The following is a 21699-nucleotide window of genomic DNA, read 5'->3' as shown; positions in this document are numbered from 1 at the left end:
CAAATTTCATTATGTATTTAGTGTAATAGACAAAAAGGAATCACTGAATGTGGCTACTACGTGATGCACTGGATGTCCACGATAATCTTAGGATCTTTCAAGAATAATTGGGAGACGGTAATTGTTTATTACAAACAAATTTGGTTTTTTTATAATTGTTATTACATTATTAATTTATTTTTTTATTTGATCATGCAGTATTTTAATGAAGTTAGACCATTGGAAGCAGAGAGATTTAAGGCACTTCGCATACAGTGGGCACAGTATTATCTAAAAGTTAGAAATCAAACATAGGATGTTAGGCAACTATGTAACTTTAGGTTAATAAATTAGTTTACGTACTTTGCATTACATTTTTTACAATTGTTGTTTCATCTTAACATTGAACAACCTTTGTTGATAGCTAGTTTTTTGCTAAAATCTATTTGAAAACTGAATGCAAATTATATATGTTGTGTGCTGTGTGGCCTGATTTTAAATTTACAGGTTAAATTTTGGTTTTTTTTGTAAAAACAAAGACATTATATAAAAAAAATTCCTGAAAACAACATCGGTTTTTTATAAAAACCGATGTTAACGTGGGTTAACATCGGTTTTTTTATAAAAACCGATGTTAACTGTCAATAGCAACACATTCGTTAACATCGGTTTTTTGAAAAAACCGATGTTAACTGTCAACAATAACACATTCGTTAACATCGGTTTTTTGAAAAAACCGATGTTAACTGTCAACAATAACACATTCGTTAACATCGGTTTTCTGTAAAAAAAACCGATGTTAAAATTCAATAGTAACACATTCGTTAACATCAGTTTTTTATAAAAACCGATGTTAACGTGGGTTAACATCGATTTTTTGAAAAAACCGATGTTAACTATCAATAGTAACACATCCGTTAACATCGGTTTTTTGAAAAAACCGATGTTAACCCACGTTAAAATCGGTTTTCATAAAAACCGATGTTAATTGTCAATAGTAACACATTCGTTAACATCGGTTTTTTATAAAAACCGATGTTAACTGTCAACAGTAACACATTCGTTAACATCGGTTTTTTATAAAAACCGATGTTAACGAACGTTAACATCGATTTTCTGTAAAAAAACCGATGTTAACTGTCAACAGTAACACATTCGTTAACATCGGTTTTTTGTAAAAACCGATGTTAACTTTCAATATTAATATACATTTTCTGGGTGTAATTCATATTAGCAACATCGGTTATTTATATAACCGATGTTGGTAATTTTACGTTAACATCGGTTTTTCAAAAACCGATGTTAACGATAATATTATCAACGTCGGTACTTTCAACATCGGTTGAAAAACCGATGTTGAAAGTCATAAATAACCGATGTAGAAAGCATATTTTCTAATAGTGATGGTTTATTGAGTAGGGGAAATAGATTTCGAAAGGTTCGTTATTTGCTATGGCATGTTACTTGTTGGAATATTTGGCTTCACAGAAATCGCATTGTTTTCAAGAATGCAAGAGCTGATGTTCGGACAATGTTGTGGCATATTCAAACCATATCCAGGACGTGGTTTAAATATAAGGGAGCATGCTTAAGTGGCTTTTTCTTTTGCTAATTGGTGTTATGATCCAATACAATGTTTTTGAGTTTGTTTGTGAATCTGTTTTATTTTTCTTAGTTGGTTTGCGGTTGTAACTGACATTTAGTTCTTGATCACATTTCGTGGCCTTTTATAATATCCGATTTGTCTTTTAAATAAATTCAGCATCAATTTTTAAATAACAAATATTGAAAATCTTTTTAAGATTTATTTTTTTAATAATCGATGTCCACAAATTACACTTAATTTTAAAATTATCACCATATTTTATTTATCATCATTTTTAAGAGAATTGATATTGATACAGCTATGTTGAAAATGTTTTTTTTTAATAGTTTGAAGTCCTATCAGTATGGACCTTTTATATTATTGAACTTGGATTTTATATTCATTAATATAATAATATTGCAAGAGTTGTTCTCTTTGAATCTCTCTTGCACCAATTTTCAATACAATGAATTGATTCTCCTCTACTTATGATTTTTCCCATCTAGGGTTTTCTGCATTAAATTAGTTTCATTCTTATTTATTTATCTCTGTCATGCATTTCTAATAGCTAATCGAACAACGATACATAATGAACTAATGATCCTTAATATTTAGGGAGGATGATCATGCAACTTCTTAACATGGATCCTAGAGTATCAAAGTGACTTGAGCGATAAATGTTCTTTTTACATCACACTTTACTCTCTTACACACATATAGACTTAGGTACATTTGAATTTTCGGTGGAATGTTTAAAAGTATGTTTGAGAGTAAAATCTTGTGTTAAAACTCATTATAGAGCCTTTCTAGTGATCCATCATATATGCATCTTCAACTGAGATCTGGATAATCTAACTCTAGCTTTTGTCAAAAGTCTCATTTGAGTTAGTGATTGAACAAAAACTAACTTACGGTGATTGACATCTAAGTAGGGATAAGTTTTACATGTCATCTTGTCATTATGCGTTTTTGAAAATATGTTTGGGAGTTAAATTTTTAGAGAAAAATATATGGAAAGATAAATTTTTCATTTCATACAAATATTCTCTAATTTAATTATTTTTAAACAAAAAACAAAATGATAGATGTTAACATACATATCTTAATATTTTGTTTATTCTTAAACAAGATAAATAATTTTCTTAATTTTTTTTTTAAAAAGTCCTTTCTTTTTTCCCTTAAGAAGTCATTTTTATAGTGACAACTCTCTCCGTTTGAAACCATTTCCTTGGCACCTCCTCTCATAACAACATTAAGTTACATTTAGTTTTAAAACTTGAACTCCAAAATTACCCTCAATTACACAATTACATGACACCCCCTGTATTTTATACATATTACAAATGCACCCGTGCTTTTCAAACATTACGCATGATATCCCTTTATCGTTTCAGATTTGAATTATCTAATTAAGTTGTAGCGCATTGATCTGAACTAGTGATAGGGAAACAGGGGTGCAACAAGCAACTAGCAATGAGCCTAGTAAAGACATTAACAGTGGGGTGCAACTAGAAAACAGAGCAAAAAGAACGATCACAAAGCCCTCATACCTGCAGGACTACGTGTGAGGATCTTGCTGAGCTGACTCAAGAGAAAATCTACAGATGATTGTTGTCTGGAATCAGGGGACAACAATACCAAAACCGTTTTGCCTGTGATCTTTTCGTTTTTGCTTCTAATCTTTCCTAGCAACAGAATCACAATTTTGTTAGGAAATTTACTTTATAAATATAGTTATGTAATAACATGCAGATCAATGAAAAATACAACTTATCTCTAATTCCTCTCCTTCTTCTCTAGGAGGCTCTGGTCCTCGAAATCCATAACAAGCTTGTTCCTATCATTTGGTGCTCTCGTTACCATGTCTGACCCTCCCTCCACCGCCAGTTCCTCTAATAACCTTGAAGCTGCCATCCTCAAACTCACTGACCTCCATGCCTCCCTTGGTGAGACAGTCCACACAATGGCCCAGAAGTTTGATGCCCTTATGCTCCGCCTTCCCCCATCCTCTTTCTCATCCTCCGCTGCAACTCCACCCATTCCCACCTTCTTCCTTATTCCTGCAACACAATACAAAATGAAACTTGACATCCCATGATTTGATGGCACTGACCCTTTCGGGTGGGTGTTCAAAATAAATCAATATTTCCAATACCATGCCACACCAAAACAATATCGACTTACCATCTCTTCATTCTACATGGATGGTCGCACCCTCGCGTGGTTCCAGTGGATGGCCAACAATGGCCAGTTTACTTCTTGGCCCGCTTTCATCCAGGCACTCCAAACCTGCTTCGCGTCTTCCCACTACAACGACCCCACCGGCACCCTCTTCAAGCTGCAGCAAACTGGCACTGTTGCTTAGTATCTTTTAGACTTTGAGGACTTAGACAATCGAATAGTTTGGCTACCTCCTCAATTTCTTCTAAGCTGCTTCATTTTGGGGCTCACGCCTGACATCCGCCGCGAAGTGCAGGTGTTGCAACCCCTGACCTTGGTGCAGGCCACCGGGCTTGCTCGTCTCCAGGAAGAAAAGCTCTTGGACACGCGACCCCCCTTCCGCAACCGTGCTCCTCCGATCTTGCTCGTGCCATAGCCACGCCCAGCTCCCTCGCCTGCGTTGCTCCCTCCTCCAATTTCACGCTCGCCTCCACCCCGTCCACCGCCCACCTTGAAGCGCCTGTCGCCGGAGGAGATTATCACTCGTCGTGAACGAGGCCTATGCTTCAATTGCGACGAGAAGTATCATAGAGGCCATCGTTGTGCCTCTAGGGTTTTCTTCTTAGTCGTGGAAAAGGACGAAGTTGTTGACCCTAATATAGAAGGACTTGACCCGGGCCTAGAACCACCCGATATCCATGACCCGGTTTCATCCCGAATTAGTTTTAATTCCTTAACGGGCCAATTGGCCCCGAAAATGCTCCGTTTGATTGACACGATCGTTGGCCACTCCGTGGTTGTCCTTGTGGATGGTGGGAGCACCCACAACTTCATCCAAGAGGAATTGGTGGCCCAACTTGGATTGCAGACTTAGGATACAAGCCCACTGTGAGTTATGGTTGGAAATGGCCAACACTTAGCTTGCACTCGCTATTGCACAAACATTTCTCTCACCATCCAGCACTTTACTTGTGTGGTGGATCTGTATGTGCTGCCCATTGCCGTCGCGAACATCATTCTCGGTGTACAATGGCTAAAATTGCTTGGGCCGGTGCTCACTAACTATAGTACTATGAGTATGAAGTTCTTCTATGATGGCCAATTCATAGAACTTCACGGAGATATGGAGCCCATGTTAACTATGTTGACCCCACCCTAGTTCCGTCGCTTAACTCGTAAATCAGATACTAGCTCCTTCTATCATATTGGGGTGTTAGCAGAGGCCAAGTCTTCGAACTCCAGTATACCTCTTCCTCCTCGTATCCAAGCTTTAGTGGATTACTTTGGTTACTTATTCCAACCGCCATCCTCGTTGCCACTGGAGAGGGTGACTGACCACCACATCCACTTAATTCTACAAGTCGCATCAATGAGCGTGCGTCCTTATCTGTACCCCCATTACCAGAAGTAGGAAATTGAGCTTCAGGTGGAATCAATGTTGCAAAAGGGGCTTATTAGTCCGAGTACAAGTCATTTCTCGTCACTAGTGCTGCTCATCAGGAAACATGATGACTCTTGGCGATTTTGCGTGGACTATAGAGCACTCAATGTGGTGACTGTCTGTGACTGGTTTCCTATCCTCACCATCGATGAGCTTCTCGATGAATTGGGCAAAGCTTGTTGGATTTCGAAATTGGATTTATTGCAAGGCTACCACCAAATTCGGATGCATTCACCGAACATTGCCAAAACAGCATTTCGGACGCACCATGGGCACTATGAATTCAAGGTTATGCCCTTTGGCTTGTGCAACTCCGTCATCCTTCTAGGCGACTATGAATATGATTTTCAGGTCGTTCCTCTATCGCTTTCTTATCGTCTTCTTCGATGATATTTTGATTTATAGCGTGACCTTCGAGGAACATGTGGCACACATGGAGCAAGCCTTTCAGGTCCTTTTGGATAATCAATTTGTCCTTAAATTGTCTAAATGCTCATTCGCACAACAACAGGTGGAATACCTTGGACACGTGGTTTTGCAAAAGGGGGTGGAACCAGTTGCCGCAAAGGTGGAGGTGGTATACCAATGGTCGGTACCGCAATCCATTAAAGCTTTACGAAGCTTTTTGGGCCTCACCGGATTCTATCGAAGGTTTATTAAGGGCTATGCCACGATAGCCGCTCTGTTGGTGGCAGCAACCACAGTGGATCCTTTTAGATGGACCGTTCCGGCTCAGATAGCATTCGACCGTTGGAAGCAAGCTCTGTCCGAAGCTCCGGTCCTCACATTACCGGACTTCCAGTTACCATTCACAGTTGTGACAGACGCTTCCGGTGTAGGCATGGGTGCGATCCTTTCCTAGCAAGGCCATCCCAATATATATTTCAGTAAGCCATTTCCGCCCAAGCTTCAATGGTCCTCCACTTATGTCAAAGAATTGTTTGCAGTCACGGTGGCGATCAAGAAGTGGCGGCAATATCTTCTCGACCACTGCTTTACCATCCTTACAGATCACCACAGTCTGAAGGAGCTGCTCACACAAGTCATTCAAACCCCGTAGCAGCACATGTACCTTGCTCGACTGATGAGGTACGATTACCAAATCCAATTTCGTTTAGGTGCCACGAATCAGGCAGTAGAAGAGTTATCGCGATTACCAGAACATGCATCCTCTCTGTTGTTCACCTTATTAGTGACCTATTTAACTTTTATGGAGGAATTGTGAGCTCAAATGGCTCAAAATCAGAACTATAAGGACTGAATTCAGGCAATTCAATCGTTTCCGGCCAAGTACCTTGAGTTCACCATACCCAATGGCCTGATACTCCGCAAGGGTCGTATTTGGTTGCCGCCGTAATTGCCCTTGATCAGAACACTCCTTCTGGAGTACCATGCCACATCGACAGGAGGTTATTTGGGCACTGCAAAAACCATAGCTCGTCTGATGGACAATTTTTTTTGGGAAGGGTTGCGAGATGATGTTACTAAGTTTGTTGAGAGTTGCCTTGATTGTCAGCACGCCAAGTGTGAGACAAAGAGGGTGGCAGGGTTACTTTGCCCTCTTCCAGTTCCACACCGGCCATGGGAGGATCTCTCCCTAGATTTCATTATGGGCTTGCCACCTTTTCAGGGAAACACTGTTATTCTCGTAGTTGTGGATCACTTTTCTAAGGGTATCCATTTGGGCATGCTTCCATCTTCTCACACAGCCCATGTTGTCGCCTGCTTATTCATGAATATTATCGGAAAAATCCATGGGCTGCCATGAAGCATGGTCTCCGACCGTGATCCCCTTTTTATCAGCCGATTTTGGCAGGAATTATTCCATCTCAGTGGAACGCAGCTTCGCATAAGCTCAGCATACCACCCGCAAAGTGATGGGCAGACAGAAGTTCTTAATAGGGTAATTGAACAATACCTTCAATCCTTTGTTCATCGACGACCGAGTTCTTGGGGTAAGCTAATATTGTGGGTTGAATGGTCTCACAACATGGCGTGGAACGCTGTGACAAGGTCCATACCTTACAAGATTACCTTTGGGCGGAAACCTTTTAACTTTCCAGAGTACCTCACCGGAACTTCCAAGGTGGATGTTGTTGATGAGATGCTACCTAATCGCGAGGAAACTTTCCTGCTCATCCGCAAGAAGCTCATTAAGGCACAAGGTCTTATGAAGAAACATGCAGACCGGAAGTGTCGGGATGTGGTCTACCAGATTGGCGATTAGGTAATGGTCAAGTTACGACCACGCCAGCAAACATCGGCTAAACAACAACAAGACTCTTCCGGAAAATTGTCTAAGCGTTTCTATGGCTCATTTCAAGTTTTGGACTACGTGGGGCCCGTTTCCTATCGTTTGAAACTTCTAGAGGGCACCAGTGTTCATCCAGTATTTCACTGTTCTCTTCTGAAGCAGTTTAAGGGGCCACCAGAGACAGCAGACGCAGCTCCCCTGCCCGACCAAATTGTTCACAATCAGCCCCTTATATCTCCATTAGTAATCCTTGACTATCGTCAAGCTTCATCTGGGGTGGATTCTCATTGGGGAGTTTTAGTCCAATGGTCTGGCCTCTCCCCTGATGAGACCTCATGGGAAAGCTGGCCCCAATTGTGCCGAGATTATCCCCTTGCAGACAAGGTGCATTTGCAAGGGTCGTGGAATGATAGGGAAACAAGGGTGCAACAAGCAACTAGTAGTGAGCCTAGTAAAGACATTAACAGTGGGGTGCAACTAGAAAACAAAGCAAAAAGAACAATCACAAAGCCCTCATACCTGTAGGACTACGTGTGAGGATCTTGCTGAGCTGGTTCAAGGGAAAATTTGCAGATGATTGTTGTCTGGAATCAGGGGACAGCAATACCAAAATCGTTTTGCCTGTGATCTTTTCGTTTTTGCTTCTAATCTTTCCTAGCAACAGAATCACAATTCTGTTAGGAAATTTACTCTATAAATATAGCCATGTAATTACCTACAAATCAATGAAAATACAACTTATCTCTAATTCCTCTCCTTCTTCTCTAGGAGGCTCTGGTCCTTGAAATCCAGAACAGGCTTGTTCCTATCAACTAGTGTGAGCTTGGTCACACCTTAGATATTTCTGATGATGTTTTTGCGTTTGGAGTTTAGGAACTTGGACAGTTTCCAGAAAGGATTGACTTGTGCTAGAGGTCCCTAATTTGAGTTGTAGGAAACCAATGTACACCGATCTGAGTTTTGTGTTTGATGTTTAAACATATTTTATAAAACCTCGATTGGTTGGGGGCCTTGGTGTTTAGGAACGTCAATTGGTAGGTGAGTGAGGAAGTGAAGAGAAATAAAGAGGGAAGAGGAGTGTTGATAGTGCAAATTGGCAATCCAGATCTAAAATGATAGTGGAGTATAATGCATAATGTTTGAAAAGCATAGGAGATGCATATGTATAATATGTATCAAAATACAGGCAGTGCATAAGTAACTGTCGAGATAAGGATGTTTTGAAAAAAAATAAATTATCTACAAATCATGTGTCAGCCATGACCAAACCAAGTTAACACCACTAACATGGAGTACAAGGGATGTCACCCTAACGAAAGCATAAAAGTTATGAAATTTTTTGTAAGTTAAAAAAAGAGGAAATCTTAGTGTAATTTGAATGAAACACACAACGGAATGTTACTAGAATTTAATGTATATTTTTTTTAGAAAAAAGATATTACATTTAAAATAGCGAACATTAAATTTTCTGTTATGACATAAGAGAAAAAAGTTTTGTTATCCATAATAATTTTACTTGCTCGAACAAAATTACTTCCTATAATAGATACTTATAATCTCAAAAAAACAAAAAAAAAAAAAACAAAATAATGTACTGAGTTAATTTCTCAGTGTAATTTCTATTGTATTTGTGAGAAGCCCCGCTCGCCCTCTGCATTTTCAAGTTATTCTATAATATGATTATTGGGTCACCTATATTTTTATATACTTCATTTTGTTTTGGGTATATTTTATTCTCCAATGGATCAATGATCAATCTACTAATTATACTTTATTAACCACCATCATCCCCTTCAAGCGTTGATTTGCTAGAAAGACTTATATATAAAGATTCCATCCAAGCTTGGCGCTAAGATAGCAAAACTTAACCAAGAGTGATATCTTCCATTTCAGATCCCCATCAAAAGGAGAAAGAGAATTGATATCATCAGTGACTAAAAGAAAATGAAGCAAAACTTGATGGCTCTTTTGATTGGATTAATTGGTGCAGCCGTCACCTTATTTGCTTACTCACAAACCTTCGTATCACCAAGTCTGTGCATCACACTTGGCCTTATTGTTCTCATGCATGTTGGGCTTGCTTGTAGGAGAAGGTCTGATATCTTTCTAATTTCTTCTTGTTTTTCTTTTCCCTTTCAGTATTTCCTTCATCTATGTATATGCCTTGTTTATGTGCAATAATAAGTCTTTGATTAAGAACTTTTTCTAGATACTCTTTTTGTTTTATCCATATCTTGAATATTGCAAATTGAATCTTAGTCTATGAAGGGTTGAAGGAACAATGATGTAATTTCTGAGCAACAATATTTCTTTCTTTCTATTGACCTCAAATATATGTATATTGAGAATTATATTATATAGCCTAATTTTGTTAGAAATTATAGTGCTGAAGCTGGTCAAACACTTCTAATAGATCGACTTTTGAATTCAGAAAAGATAACATCTTTTTTTTATTATTATTAGCTCTATGATAATGTTACAGTTTTTATCTTTTATAAATAAAGTTATCAAACTCGAGAGTTTACGTAAATTTATGAAAGTTTCGTAGACTTAGTTCGTACACTCGTAAGAGTCCACTTCATATAAAAATAATAACAAAATTTTTATAAATAATATACTAATTAAACATTTCAACAATGTAATAAAGCAAAATAGTAAATCATAAATTTCACAATACTTAAATAATCAAGTTTAGTATTGCATCACTACTAGATAATAACTTGCAGATATTATAATAGTGATAAATCATTCTCTTCAAGGGTTTGATGTTATTAGAGAACAATGATCTGATGTTATTAAAGTTGAGAATTTTTTTATTTGAAATTAACACATTAAATGAAGGTATGTTGAACACTAAACACAGAAAACAACTTAAAATGACTTACATTTTGGTCTAATTTTTTTAACTTGCTGACTCGTTAACTCGATGATAAACTCAAGAGTATACTAAAAAAAGAGTTTACACATGAATCAACTCACATATAGTAAGTGGACTCATAAACTCGTAAGAATTAACGAGTTAACTCAAGAATTTAATAATCATGTTTATAAGTAAATAGTTAATTTTATGTTGTAACTGCAAACACTAAACACCAAACCCATGATTAGATTAGAGCAGTATTTTGCATTTGCAGGAGAAAGTAAAATTAATTGGGAGAAAATTCTAAAAACTATGAAAAATATTAGGGCCTGACAAACGAATTAAAGGTAGATAATTTTTCTTGATACGTCTTATACATTTTCACCATGATTTTCTTGAAACTTTCACTGTAATTTTCAATAAAAAAAATAATTATTTATAGACTTCTTATACTCGTTAGTTGGTCCAATAAAGTATTATTTATTTTTTTCAATTTTACTACTCTCCCTTTCTTTTTGGAAGAAAAATGAAAAGAACGGGAAATTAGTTTATGAGAATGGGCCCCGAATAAGATTTAGTATTAACCTTTCTCCATGTGATAGCATTGATTGTAACTCTGGAAAGCCATGTTCCAAACAGTTAACATTAAATTTATGTCCGGTCAGAACTGTATAAAGTGGATGGTCGAAAAGCATGCTTCTTCGTTTCAAAATATAGAACCTGTTTCCCTCAACGATTTTGAGGGAATTCTATCTCTATTCAACATATGATCAAAAACCCTCGAACTCAAATTATGTATGGTATAACTGATGCTTAAAGTTATTTGGTAAGTGAAAAATTATAACTGGCTCAATTTTCCTGCATAGTATTATTGATTCTCAAATTTTAAGGGTATACAAATGGTTGTGGCATAAAACCGACAGAGGTTGCTTTTTGCTATTGAATTCAGAATTTGAGGGAATTGTATCTCTATTATCAACATTTAACAACCCTCGAACTCAAATTATGTAAGGTATATATAACATGGTGCTTAATTAACATTATTTGATAAGTGAAAAATGTAAACTGGCTAAATTTTCCTGCATAGTATTGTTGGTTCTCAAATCTGAATATGGTATACAAATGCCTTGTGGTGTTGGCACAAAACCGATAGAGGTTGCTTTTTGCTATTGCATTCAGAACTTAATTGATCTTGCTTTCAAGATGAAATGCCTAATAGTATTGTAGCTCAAGAAATAACGAAAATTGATTGATTGGAACCTTATGAAAACATCACAATAATAGTTCTATTTTCAAGATGTTCCCATATAAGTTAAGGTTTTTTTTTTTAATTTATTAGCAAAGAGTATTTCATTAAAAAAGAGAGGATAAGAGCAAGCGGATAAAGATTCCAACAACAATCAGAAACCAAACCCACTCAAACATATCCTCTCTTCCAAAGAGCTAAACCAAACAAAAAAAAAATAAAACGTGTTGAAATTCATGGTTCAAAGGAGAAAAGTGAAGAAAAGTATAGAATTTAAAAACAAAAATATATTCTAATGAGAAATGTAGAATACATTTGCACATTTTACATGGCTTATATAAAGAATAAGAAAGGGACCAATTATACTACTTACTAATTTTTAATCCACTAGTATATCTTTAATAAAAAGTTAATATTTTAAACAAAAAATTTCAAGAGTCGCCAACATAACGCAAAGTAAGCTAAAAAGATTTCAAGAGAAAAAACGGAATCCCCTAAGCTTTGCAGTTTCTAAAGAAAACACTGCAAATGTGGGTAAATTAAAAAACAGGCAGGCAATGGTTATTAAATATTACACTAAGCTGATTTTTAAAATTTGAAGCAACAATAAGCTAGTAACTACTAGCTAGCTTCTTGAAGAATTGAGGCAGTGCACAAGCTGAGGGAAATTTCACACCAACTGAATCTTCATACCTGCAAAATCCATCAAGTTAAATCAAAGCAACCAAGTGAAAATCAACCTTAATAATTAAATGAGTTCCTATGCACCAGTTTATGCACATTTTCTCAATGTCATGCTACATAGTTCTGAGCTAGCATTTGTGCATCTCACCATTGATCATGTTCGTGTCCAATTATGTGCATGGCTATATCATCAAATATCTAGCATGAGAGAAGGAGACCTTTATGTAGCCAGAGACGACTTGCCGGACAACTAGTTACACTTGACTTCTTAGGCAGCATAATGTGCATTTGAACATAACAACATGATCATTAGGTCTTTTCAATCAAGGTTTTAAAAAAAATCCGCAACCATGATTTCAACCACAACATCAAGATTTTTGGGGTTACCCTGATCAAAAATCAGTACATTGGCCACATTTGTCCATAATTTATCACAATGAAACCGCGATCACAATTTAAAACCATGATTCACAATGCGAAAAGAAACTTCCCGGCAAGTCATCCTTGGCTACATTATTACATGACCTCATTCCCACATGCAAGACATTAGATGAATTATTTGAAGTTGTTGGAAACCAATCAAATAGGCTCAGGATCAGGAATATGTATCATTCCTACAGAAAACGGGGTAGACAATATATCAATGCAACCAATCAAAAAGAGCCCATGACTGGCATAACTGCAGGAACAATTTTTTTTTCCCAAATGAGGAAGACAACATTCCCTACTAAAGCGAGGAGAAAAGACCCTTCTATTTGACAAAAGAAATAAACAAGCATGGAGTACTCTAATAGGGTGTGTCTGTGGATAACTGGTAGGAAAGAAGGAAACAGACGAATGAGGTTTTGAAGCACAGAAAAGATCAGAAAGAAAATATAAAGAAAATGCTGATGCAACATGACATGGCATGCCAGCACAAAGCATTAATAGTCCTAGTATTCATGCAGAGGGGGAAGCTCTACAACTGTACTATTGTTGTCCTTTATCTAAGGGAAAATGAGAAAAAAGATGAGTATTCTGGAGGATTCTTATTGCTGGATGTGACTTTGCATGGGTGAAGAAACCAAGGAATATGAGAACTTTACTAATTAGATGCATCCCCACCCCCACCACCCTAGTTTTGTGTAGCTTCTCAGATCATCCCTCTGTGGTCATTTAAGAAATAGTTATTTTTTTTCTTTTAACCTAAAGTATCTCAAAATCGATGAATAAGAACGGAGAGAGCAAGTACATATTTGGGTTTAATTTAAAATCTTAAATTTATGAAGTGAGTTTGCAAAAGTAATTCAAGTATAATTTTTAATTGTGTTTTTCAACAAAAATTTACTTTTAAACATTTTTAAGGCAATTGTTTCATGTATCACTAATGTTATTTCATGCACCACTTTTAAGATTTTGGAAAACTTAATCTGAAATGTAAAATTGTATTTTAGGAAGGTCTCTCTGAAATGTATAAAATTACGTTCTGAAAAGAACTTTTTGAAATGTAATTGTTGCAAAGAAGCAAATGAGAAGTACAGTAAGTATTTTTCAGTTTTTGAGAGGATAACCAAACATAATTTCAATCTATATATTTATTCTCAAACATACCTTTAAAATATCCCATCTAAAATCTAAATAAGTAAATATATTCTAATTCTTTAATATGCAAAGATCTATTTAAAAAGATGAATTCTGTAAAAATTAATGTTCTTGCATACATACAAACTTAAAAATCAGACATTTGATCAAGGGATACAATTATGTGTCAACCCTGTGATACTGAATTGGTAGTGATCGATTTGAGTCTGTTCAATGAACAGCATCTACTTGAACTAGTACTATTCATTAAGTTGAAAAATGAGCATTGTGCATTTGTGTTAGGTGGGTCTATTTACTACAATTGGCCAAAGATGTACGGCTTAAATGTTCTGGCAAATGTGTGAATTATAACTCCGAAAAAGCATAAAATCCCTGATCTCATATTTCATAACTCAGGTTATGTGTTCGTATATGATTGGATACCAAGTTCTCCAGGAATTTCTAATAGTTAGATACACTTAACAACTTCTCTAGTTTAATTAAAGTACCAAAGAATGAAAACTTCAACATGAATTGTGATAATTGAACAATAGAAGTTTCCAATTTTAATCCACCTATATTCTCATGAATCCATATAAACTACCACACATTCACGTCCTCCCATTTATGAATTTACCTTTCAATGGAATACTTAGGTCTCAACTATACTTTATATACAGTCGAAATTGCTCCATCTTTGAATTATATCTATAATTATGTTTGCTAAACTGTTTACTGAGTTATGTTTGTTAAGATATCACGGCTATACTAATTTCTTAATAACAAAGTTGGCGAAATCATGTTTACCTTAATCATTATAGTATATTTCTTTCTACTAGGTAGAAAAAAACAGTTGACTTTTAATGCCATAATCTAGCCAGAATAGATGCCTCTCTAGGTTAACGAGGATATTCGACTATATTTGCATACACTTTCAATTTACACCAACTAAAAAATATTGAAGCAAATTCATTTCTATCTCTTTCCTTGATTAGAAACTCTCGGTCCATAGTTTAAGATGCTAGGAATTTTCTAGTAGGAAACATTCATCACAGATGACAGGCAACCTCATTATTGCTCTTACTATTTACACTTTATTATTCTTGATAGGGACCATTCGGGGATTGAATGATGGTTTAAATTACTAGTTGTCAAGGCTAGTCAGCATTTGGCAGAATCATGAGTTATTTCATGATCTGACTATTCTCAAATGGAGAGAAGAAGAAAAAAAACCCACATTTAATTTGAATTTATAAAAAAAAACCCACATTTAATTTGAATTTAAATAACTCAAACTTAACTTTGAATCAATTCTAGACACCAATTTAAATAATCCAAATCCGTAATATCTATATACAAGTTGAGTGGGTACCAGTTGTTTGGCAAATCGGAATGAGTTCTATTTTACGTTTGATGAATTTAAAAATATAATAGAACATCAAATTTAGTAAGAAATAATAAAAGTAAATTTAGTCATGATTTTATTATACTGACGAACTTCACCGAATAAAAACTAGTTAATTCCAGATGGAGGCCCACAAGCCCTTTAGATGAACAGAGTCATTCAAAATATAGCAAAATATCTTGTCAAACTAAATCCCTTGTGCAGTCTGAAAAATTCACTTGGTACACTTTTGCTCATCAATGTAACATACCAAGCCTCCAGTGAGAAATAATAAATACAATATTAAGAACAAAATCATAAAAGCAAATTTAGTCATGACGTTTCTGCACCAATCATAAGGGAATCATCAGTTCTCAACAACAAAAAATATTATACCTAATATGGCCTATACCCCAAATGAGTTGCATAGAACAAATCACGGTGCATTTCACTTAAAATTACAAATCAGTTAAAAAACAATGTAAGACAATCTACCACATTAGCCACCGAATTCCAATTCATCCAAAATATCTCTCCAGGCATCATCAAAGTACTGAAAGCACAATGTTATCTAATCCAACTACCTGGAAAAGTGAAAGACACCAAACCTCCAAAAAGAATTCAGATCACTTAAGAATAGTATTATAAGAGTAACCGACACTAGGCACACCTTTGCACTGGCCATTGGATCACTGGCGGCATATCAGAAGACTCTGACTGTGCAGGTGACCTAATAGCCTGACAGCAAATATCTTCGTTTTTATGCCAACTTTTGTCAGTAGCAGTAGCCCAATATAATTTGAACCAAGCAATCAGACTAAAAAATTAAAAATAAAAATGATTCAATGCAGTTGAATGCTAATTAAACTCAAACAAAAACCATGATCTGCATTGACAATTGAAATATCCAAGCATGTTTCGTAATGACAAAAGAGAAAAGAAACGCGCAACAGGAGATGGCCTGTTTGAATACTATTAAATATTTTTAAAAGTTCTTTATTTTCAAAAATTAGACAAAATCTATTTAGGTGTCTATTTTTTTATTATCTAATTTTTTAAGACTTCTTTCTCATAATCTGTTTTTAGTGCAGAAAATTAAAATACGTTTTAGATGTTTTTGTTTTCTTTAACGTTTTAATAAATTTTCTATTTTCACTTCAAACTACCACGACCACGGCCACTGCCACCATCACCACCCCTGCTGCTAGAGTGCCTTCAAGCTTTCACAACTTATTCTCAAAACAAAATTCATCAAACAGATCCAGATATTTCTGAATCACTAAAGACCATACATGCCATGCAATTATCTTTCCTCAAACAACTTATTTCTTACTATGAGCTTCAGTAGTTAAGTTAACATTAACAACATACTAAGAACGGCTTTCATAACTTCAAACTAAAAAGGTGTAGTTGGGCAAGGTACTTAACAATAACCATAAGTATGGAATATCAGAATCAAATAATGCAACACGCCTTTACCTGCTCAAGATGATATATTATAGGCAAAGAGTGGCACCTGCAATACACGACACCAAAACTCCACCAAACTTTGATGTATATAATAAGGTCAACTTAGAAGGAAAAAGATGAAATTCAAATAACCAGAAAAGTTCATACTGCATGTGACAGTGAACTATGAGAAAATAAAACCAAAAAACATTAAATAGTATACAACTGCAGGCTGATCAAAGCTACATGGTGTTTTCAGTTTTAAAGACAAATGAACCACAATAATAAAAACAGAAGCAAAGGCAAGCCAGCTTTATAGGTTCTTGGGTGCACAAGTTATCAAGCTTGGGAATTAAGGTAAAATGGACATGGCCAATTTCAATAGTCTCCACATATGTTTGGTCCTCTAAGTAGAAGCTTCAGGGTGGGCCATAAGTTTGTCAAACCCTGGTTCATCAGGTCTTCTGGTTTAGGCAGTAGGCAGGCTGCAGGCTTCATAGATCTCAGCTGTTTGGGTGGTAAGGGAAAAGGAACAAAGGGAAAACAAGAGCATCAGAATTCTAAACGGGCACTGGTCAGGTTAAGATATCAATCTCTTACATACTAATGACACTGTTCTAAATCTAAATTATAGGAAGTTGCCAGATAAAAGATAAATGCATTTATGAACATTGCATTCTACCTGCATGGACCATTAAGTCTAGTAAGCATGGTTTCTCCTCCTAGAAGCACCACTCTGACTTGACAACCTGGAAACAGGTACTAAATATCAGAATTGATGAATTCAGGAATACTCATAACAAATTGTCAGTATGAATGGCCTCTTCAGAAACAGGAAAGAATAAAGAAACTAGGAATGTAAGGTAACTTAATTCTGGAAAATGGCATTTTAGAAAACACCTCAAAGTAAGGATATTTAAGTTAAAATTATTATTTTAAAATACTGATACATCCTCTCATAAATTTTCCCACTTTATGGGTTGCAAATTAGGTTTAACCCCTCTGGCCCACTATAGTAGTCCCCCTTACCCTAATCAGGGGGCTTTTACACAGCCCACTTAGTAAGGAAGTTGGACAGGACTTAAAGGGGGTCGGCCCACAACCCATGCAAAAATGAAAGGTTGGTATGCCAACAGTAACACCACTTTGGCTCTCGTTGCTTATCACTCAAACTCTGTTTGCGAACAACAAAAGTATGTATTTCCTGCTCACATAATACCAGCCATCAGATTAATTTCTTATCAAAAGAAAAAAAAAAATTGTCTTGCAATTCAAGCTCCGTGCATCTTTGAAGTTTGATCCATAGGTTTTGAAGTTCCCTTACATTTATTGAATTACGTCCAATTGGAAATTACTGGTCAAGATGAATTACTCTGACTAATTAATATCTGCATTTGATAGTTTTAATTCAATGTTTTTAAATTTATCTAAGATCTTTGGTATTTATATAAAAACAATTTATTTTAAATATATGGTGAGGTTAACTTTTTAAATAATGTAACTTCTGTATACAATGCTAAGTACCACACAATTGAAAACAACTTGTGGAAGGAAACACCAGAAAATAAAAAGAAAAAATTAATTTATAATTTTCTATAAAATAAATACACGGATAAACAGGCACAAATCAAATCTACATTGTTGTACTTATAAGAAGCTTCCATAACAGAAGTTTCAACATGATTAATAGTAGAATCCAGCCCTTCAGTCCTTAAATTAGATCACAGCAGAAATTAAAGATTCAACTAAAGAGCAGTTATCTTATGTTAGGTACTTAGGTTCATCTTCAAAGCTTATAAATTATATTCATCTAAGATGAAAATTACAGGGAAAACTAAAAGAAAGAAAAAACTCAAGCAAGAAGTTAGACATCAGGGAAGATTGATTACCCAGCAGTACTAGACCGTCCCAAAGAATAACTTCCATAAGCCCCATAAGCACTGTTGCTTCCAAGCTACAGATGTATGAAGCAATATATCAAACATAGAACAGGAGGAAACAATTTGACAACTTGAAAAACTCCAGCACATGTAAATCTTATCCTAAACTCATGTTCGACTAGATAGAAGTACCTGAGAACCACCATAGCTTCCATAAATGTCACCAGCTGCTAAATCACTTGAGCCTCCATACCCACTTGAATATGAATGTCCACGTCCATGTCTTTTACCATCTCTACCATCATAGTTTAGGCCATCTGATCCATCTGCTGAAACAGGGAGATATGGCAGAACTGGAAGGAATGAAGAGAGAGCACCCTCCCTATCAAAAAGATTTGCTCTCAACCGCGTAAGTACATGCACTAGAGCATCCTTGGCAATATCAAGGTCTCCTGAAATCTAATGAGGGGGTTGGGGAGCCAATGTTGTAGGACAGAATGTTAGGACTTTTATCAAAGACAACATTACTAGAACAAAGTATGAAAGTACCCTTACCTGCACCATTTCATCATCTTCAGATGCAATCTTAGGAAGATTTTCCTTCGAAATAATGCGAATGTTAGCTTTTGTAAGCCTCCTCATCTCAGTTATGATAGACCCCCCTTTACCAATAAGGCAACCAATACGTGAGGTTGGTACCAGCAGACGGGTAGTGAAAGAGATGATTCCTGAATCTCTTTCAACCTTCTCACTGCATCGAGGTTGCAAACGCACAGCTGCTTCTATTGTTGGAGAGAAAGTCTCTTCAAAGAACTGCATTAGCACAATTTATAAATATCACAAAATGCACAGCACAAAGACACATTTATAGGACAAAGTGGAAAAATAGCCTACTGGGTGATCAGTACTTCTCTGTTGTTGAAATGGTTACTACTTACAAGCATAATTTAGCAAAATGTTACAAATATAGCACAAATCATACCATAAAATTAAATTTGGAAATCAAAGAAAAGGTGATCAAAATTTCACCTCTTTGGTCGAAATGGCTATCAAGCATTCATCTCCTTCTGTTGTTGAACTATCAACTTTGATTGTTGCCCCGGACTCCTGCCTAATTTGATTGATTATCATACCACCTTTTCCTATCACACCTCCAATGTTTCCTGTTGGACAAACCAATCGAACTGAAAATTCCTTTGTAGATGCCTCATCCCTTGGAGCTGAGTACATGGACCGCGGCGGCCAGTCACCAGTGTCACCTTTATATCCCCCATAAGCACCAACAAGAGGAGCTATCCCCACAATTGGAGCTCCAGCACCTGGACCAATGAGTGAACCACCGGCAGGATATACACCAGGAACAGCAGAAGTAAGAAGATGCTGAGATCGTGAAGGATTGTCATGAAGTCGAGATGCAATTTGACACAGAGCCTTTTTCACAACTGAAGCATCCCCAGTAATCTAGAGTTTCAAAACCATTAGAAAACACATTATTAAGCAAATACTAATAACAATTTCCAACCAGACTCAACAGTACCCATAAGAATATTCATGTAAAAAATTCAAGCACAACTACTGCATTTACACTATTTGGATAATAAAAAACAAATCAGCCGTAAAGCAATTCATTTACCCTGATAAACAATTACATTCATAAACCAAAAAAACAAAAACTGAAAAGGCTCACTGAATGTAATGCTAAAAATTTTCATCCAATTTACCTGCACAAGTTCATCAGAGCTCAAAGCGCACAAAGGTAAATGATCATCCTTCAGTATCCGAATCTGGGCCCCCGTTTCACTACGTATGTTCTGAACTATTGACCCACCTTTTCCAATAACACAACCTATCTGATCAGATGGCACTAGCAGCTTAGCAGTCACTTGTTGGCCTCCATCATCATCCTGGTCACCGTGAAAGTCCTCGGCAACCACTCTGTCATGCACCTTAAACAAAGCATCCTGAGCCGGAGACACATAGTTGCCACCACCCTCAACAGCATTAGTCTCATCACTGGGACTATAAATAGTAACGACACGCTCTTCGCACCCCGGCACCGTCTCACCAATCCTAATCTTAGCCTTAGTCTCCACCCTCAGCTGCTTAACAATCTCACCTCCCCTACCAATAACACTGCCAATCTTTCGACCCGGGCACACGTAACGATACACAGTATCCTCCAAATCAATCACAAACTGCTCTCTGTCATCACCATGATTCCTCCTTTTATTTGGCCCATTATCATGGTCAGATTGAGAGTGGGGACGCTTACCATAACCACTCCTTTGGCCACCCATCACAGCAAATTATCAATATCAACTTCTAAATCAAACTAACAGCCTTCACAAGAAGCTAGATATTCTGCAAAGGTCACAAACCCAGAATTCTAAATAACAATATGAACAATTCTTCAAAAAAAAAAAACAACAACAATATGAACAGTCTAAACAATGATAATACTCAAGAGATTAAAAAAAAGGTAAAAACTTAATAACATGTTCATTGAATCTATTTTGGGGGTGAATTGTGAAAGAGACTAACTACTTTTGCAGGATATGCTAACATAAACTCACATGAAACAGAAAATTCAGATCCATCGTATGAATATGAACAAACACATGGAAAATTACGCAAAAACGTCGACGTTTAGGGTTCGAAGTTTCAGCAGGAACCACCCGTTATTATTACTATTATTTTGAGTAAACTCCCAAATCAAAGGGTAATTGAATTGGGAATTCAAAAAAGAAAGAGTTTTATGGAATGAGATTAAATTTGTAAAAGGGAATTAGAAAAGAAAAAGAAAGAAGAAGATGATGAGATCTGGTTAGGAGAAGATGCGATGCGATGCGATGCTTACATGGTGGGTTTGGAATTTGGAATGAACGCAGCAGGAAAGGAAAGTCGTCGTTTGTTTGAGAAAAAGGAGTCTGTCCAGAATAGCATTACTTTAGGGTTGGCTTTTATATTATGTTTATTTCTTTCTTTCTTTCTATGGTCAAATATCTCTGATCCACTCAGTGTATCGTCTAATCTAATCTAATATCTATTTAATCTAATCTAATAATCTAATATTTGTGAATATTTTTTTATAGCATTTCTTAATGTTCAAAATACACTCGACTATTGATTCGGATAACACGTGTTTATCACATCATACTTCATAAATATTAAATTCGGTTACAAATAATATATTATTATTTTAATATATATGATATGA

At 36.1% G+C, this 21699-nt stretch overlaps 1 protein-coding gene and 1 long non-coding RNA gene across 2 annotated transcripts; both read right to left on the bottom strand.

Annotated features, from left to right (window-relative positions):
• Positions 1 to 2831: 2831 nt before the first annotated feature.
• On the bottom strand, positions 2832 to 8206 carry LOC114399227. The gene is made up of 2 exons (XR_003663684.1): positions 7939 to 8206; positions 2832 to 3244 (listed from the first exon to the last, which is right to left on the bottom strand). It is a non-coding gene; the product is annotated as an uncharacterized LOC114399227 (long non-coding RNA).
• Positions 8207 to 15373: 7167 nt separating this feature from the next.
• Positions 15374 to 21469, bottom strand: LOC114398022 (KH domain-containing protein HEN4-like). Its single transcript, XM_028360128.1, has 8 exons — positions 21340 to 21469; positions 20204 to 20843; positions 19512 to 19943; positions 19038 to 19295; positions 18675 to 18941; positions 18492 to 18556; positions 17285 to 17351; positions 15374 to 17109 (listed from the first exon to the last, which is right to left on the bottom strand). Exons 2-7 carry the CDS (start codon positions 20777 to 20779, stop codon positions 17303 to 17305), a joined length of 1647 nt encoding a protein of 548 aa, XP_028215929.1. The 5' UTR covers positions 20780 to 20843; positions 21340 to 21469; the 3' UTR covers positions 15374 to 17109; positions 17285 to 17302.
• Positions 21470 to 21699: the final 230 nt, after the last annotated feature.

The sequence above is a fragment of the Glycine soja genome, chromosome 19 (assembly GCF_004193775.1).
Source record: "Glycine soja cultivar W05 chromosome 19, ASM419377v2, whole genome shotgun sequence".
NCBI classification, from domain to species: domain Eukaryota; kingdom Viridiplantae; phylum Streptophyta; class Magnoliopsida; order Fabales; family Fabaceae; genus Glycine; species Glycine soja.
The sequence above is the reverse complement of the archived record's forward strand: the minus strand, read 5'-3'. Positions and strand labels throughout refer to the sequence as shown.

Excerpts from the sequence above, each read along its gene's own strand:
- LOC114398022 (XM_028360128.1), bottom strand. The coding sequence starts at position 20,779 with ATGGGTGGCCAAAGGAGTGGTTATGGTAAGCGTCCCCACTCTCAATCT. Across the intron at positions 18,557-18,674 it reads GAAGCTATGGTGGTTCTCAG|CTTGGAAGCAACAGTGCTTA; the intron begins GTACTTCTATCT and ends ATACATCTGTAG. Across the intron at positions 17,352-18,491 it reads GGACGGTCTAGTACTGCTGG|GTTGTCAAGTCAGAGTGGTG; the intron begins GTAATCAATCTT and ends ACCTGTTTCCAG.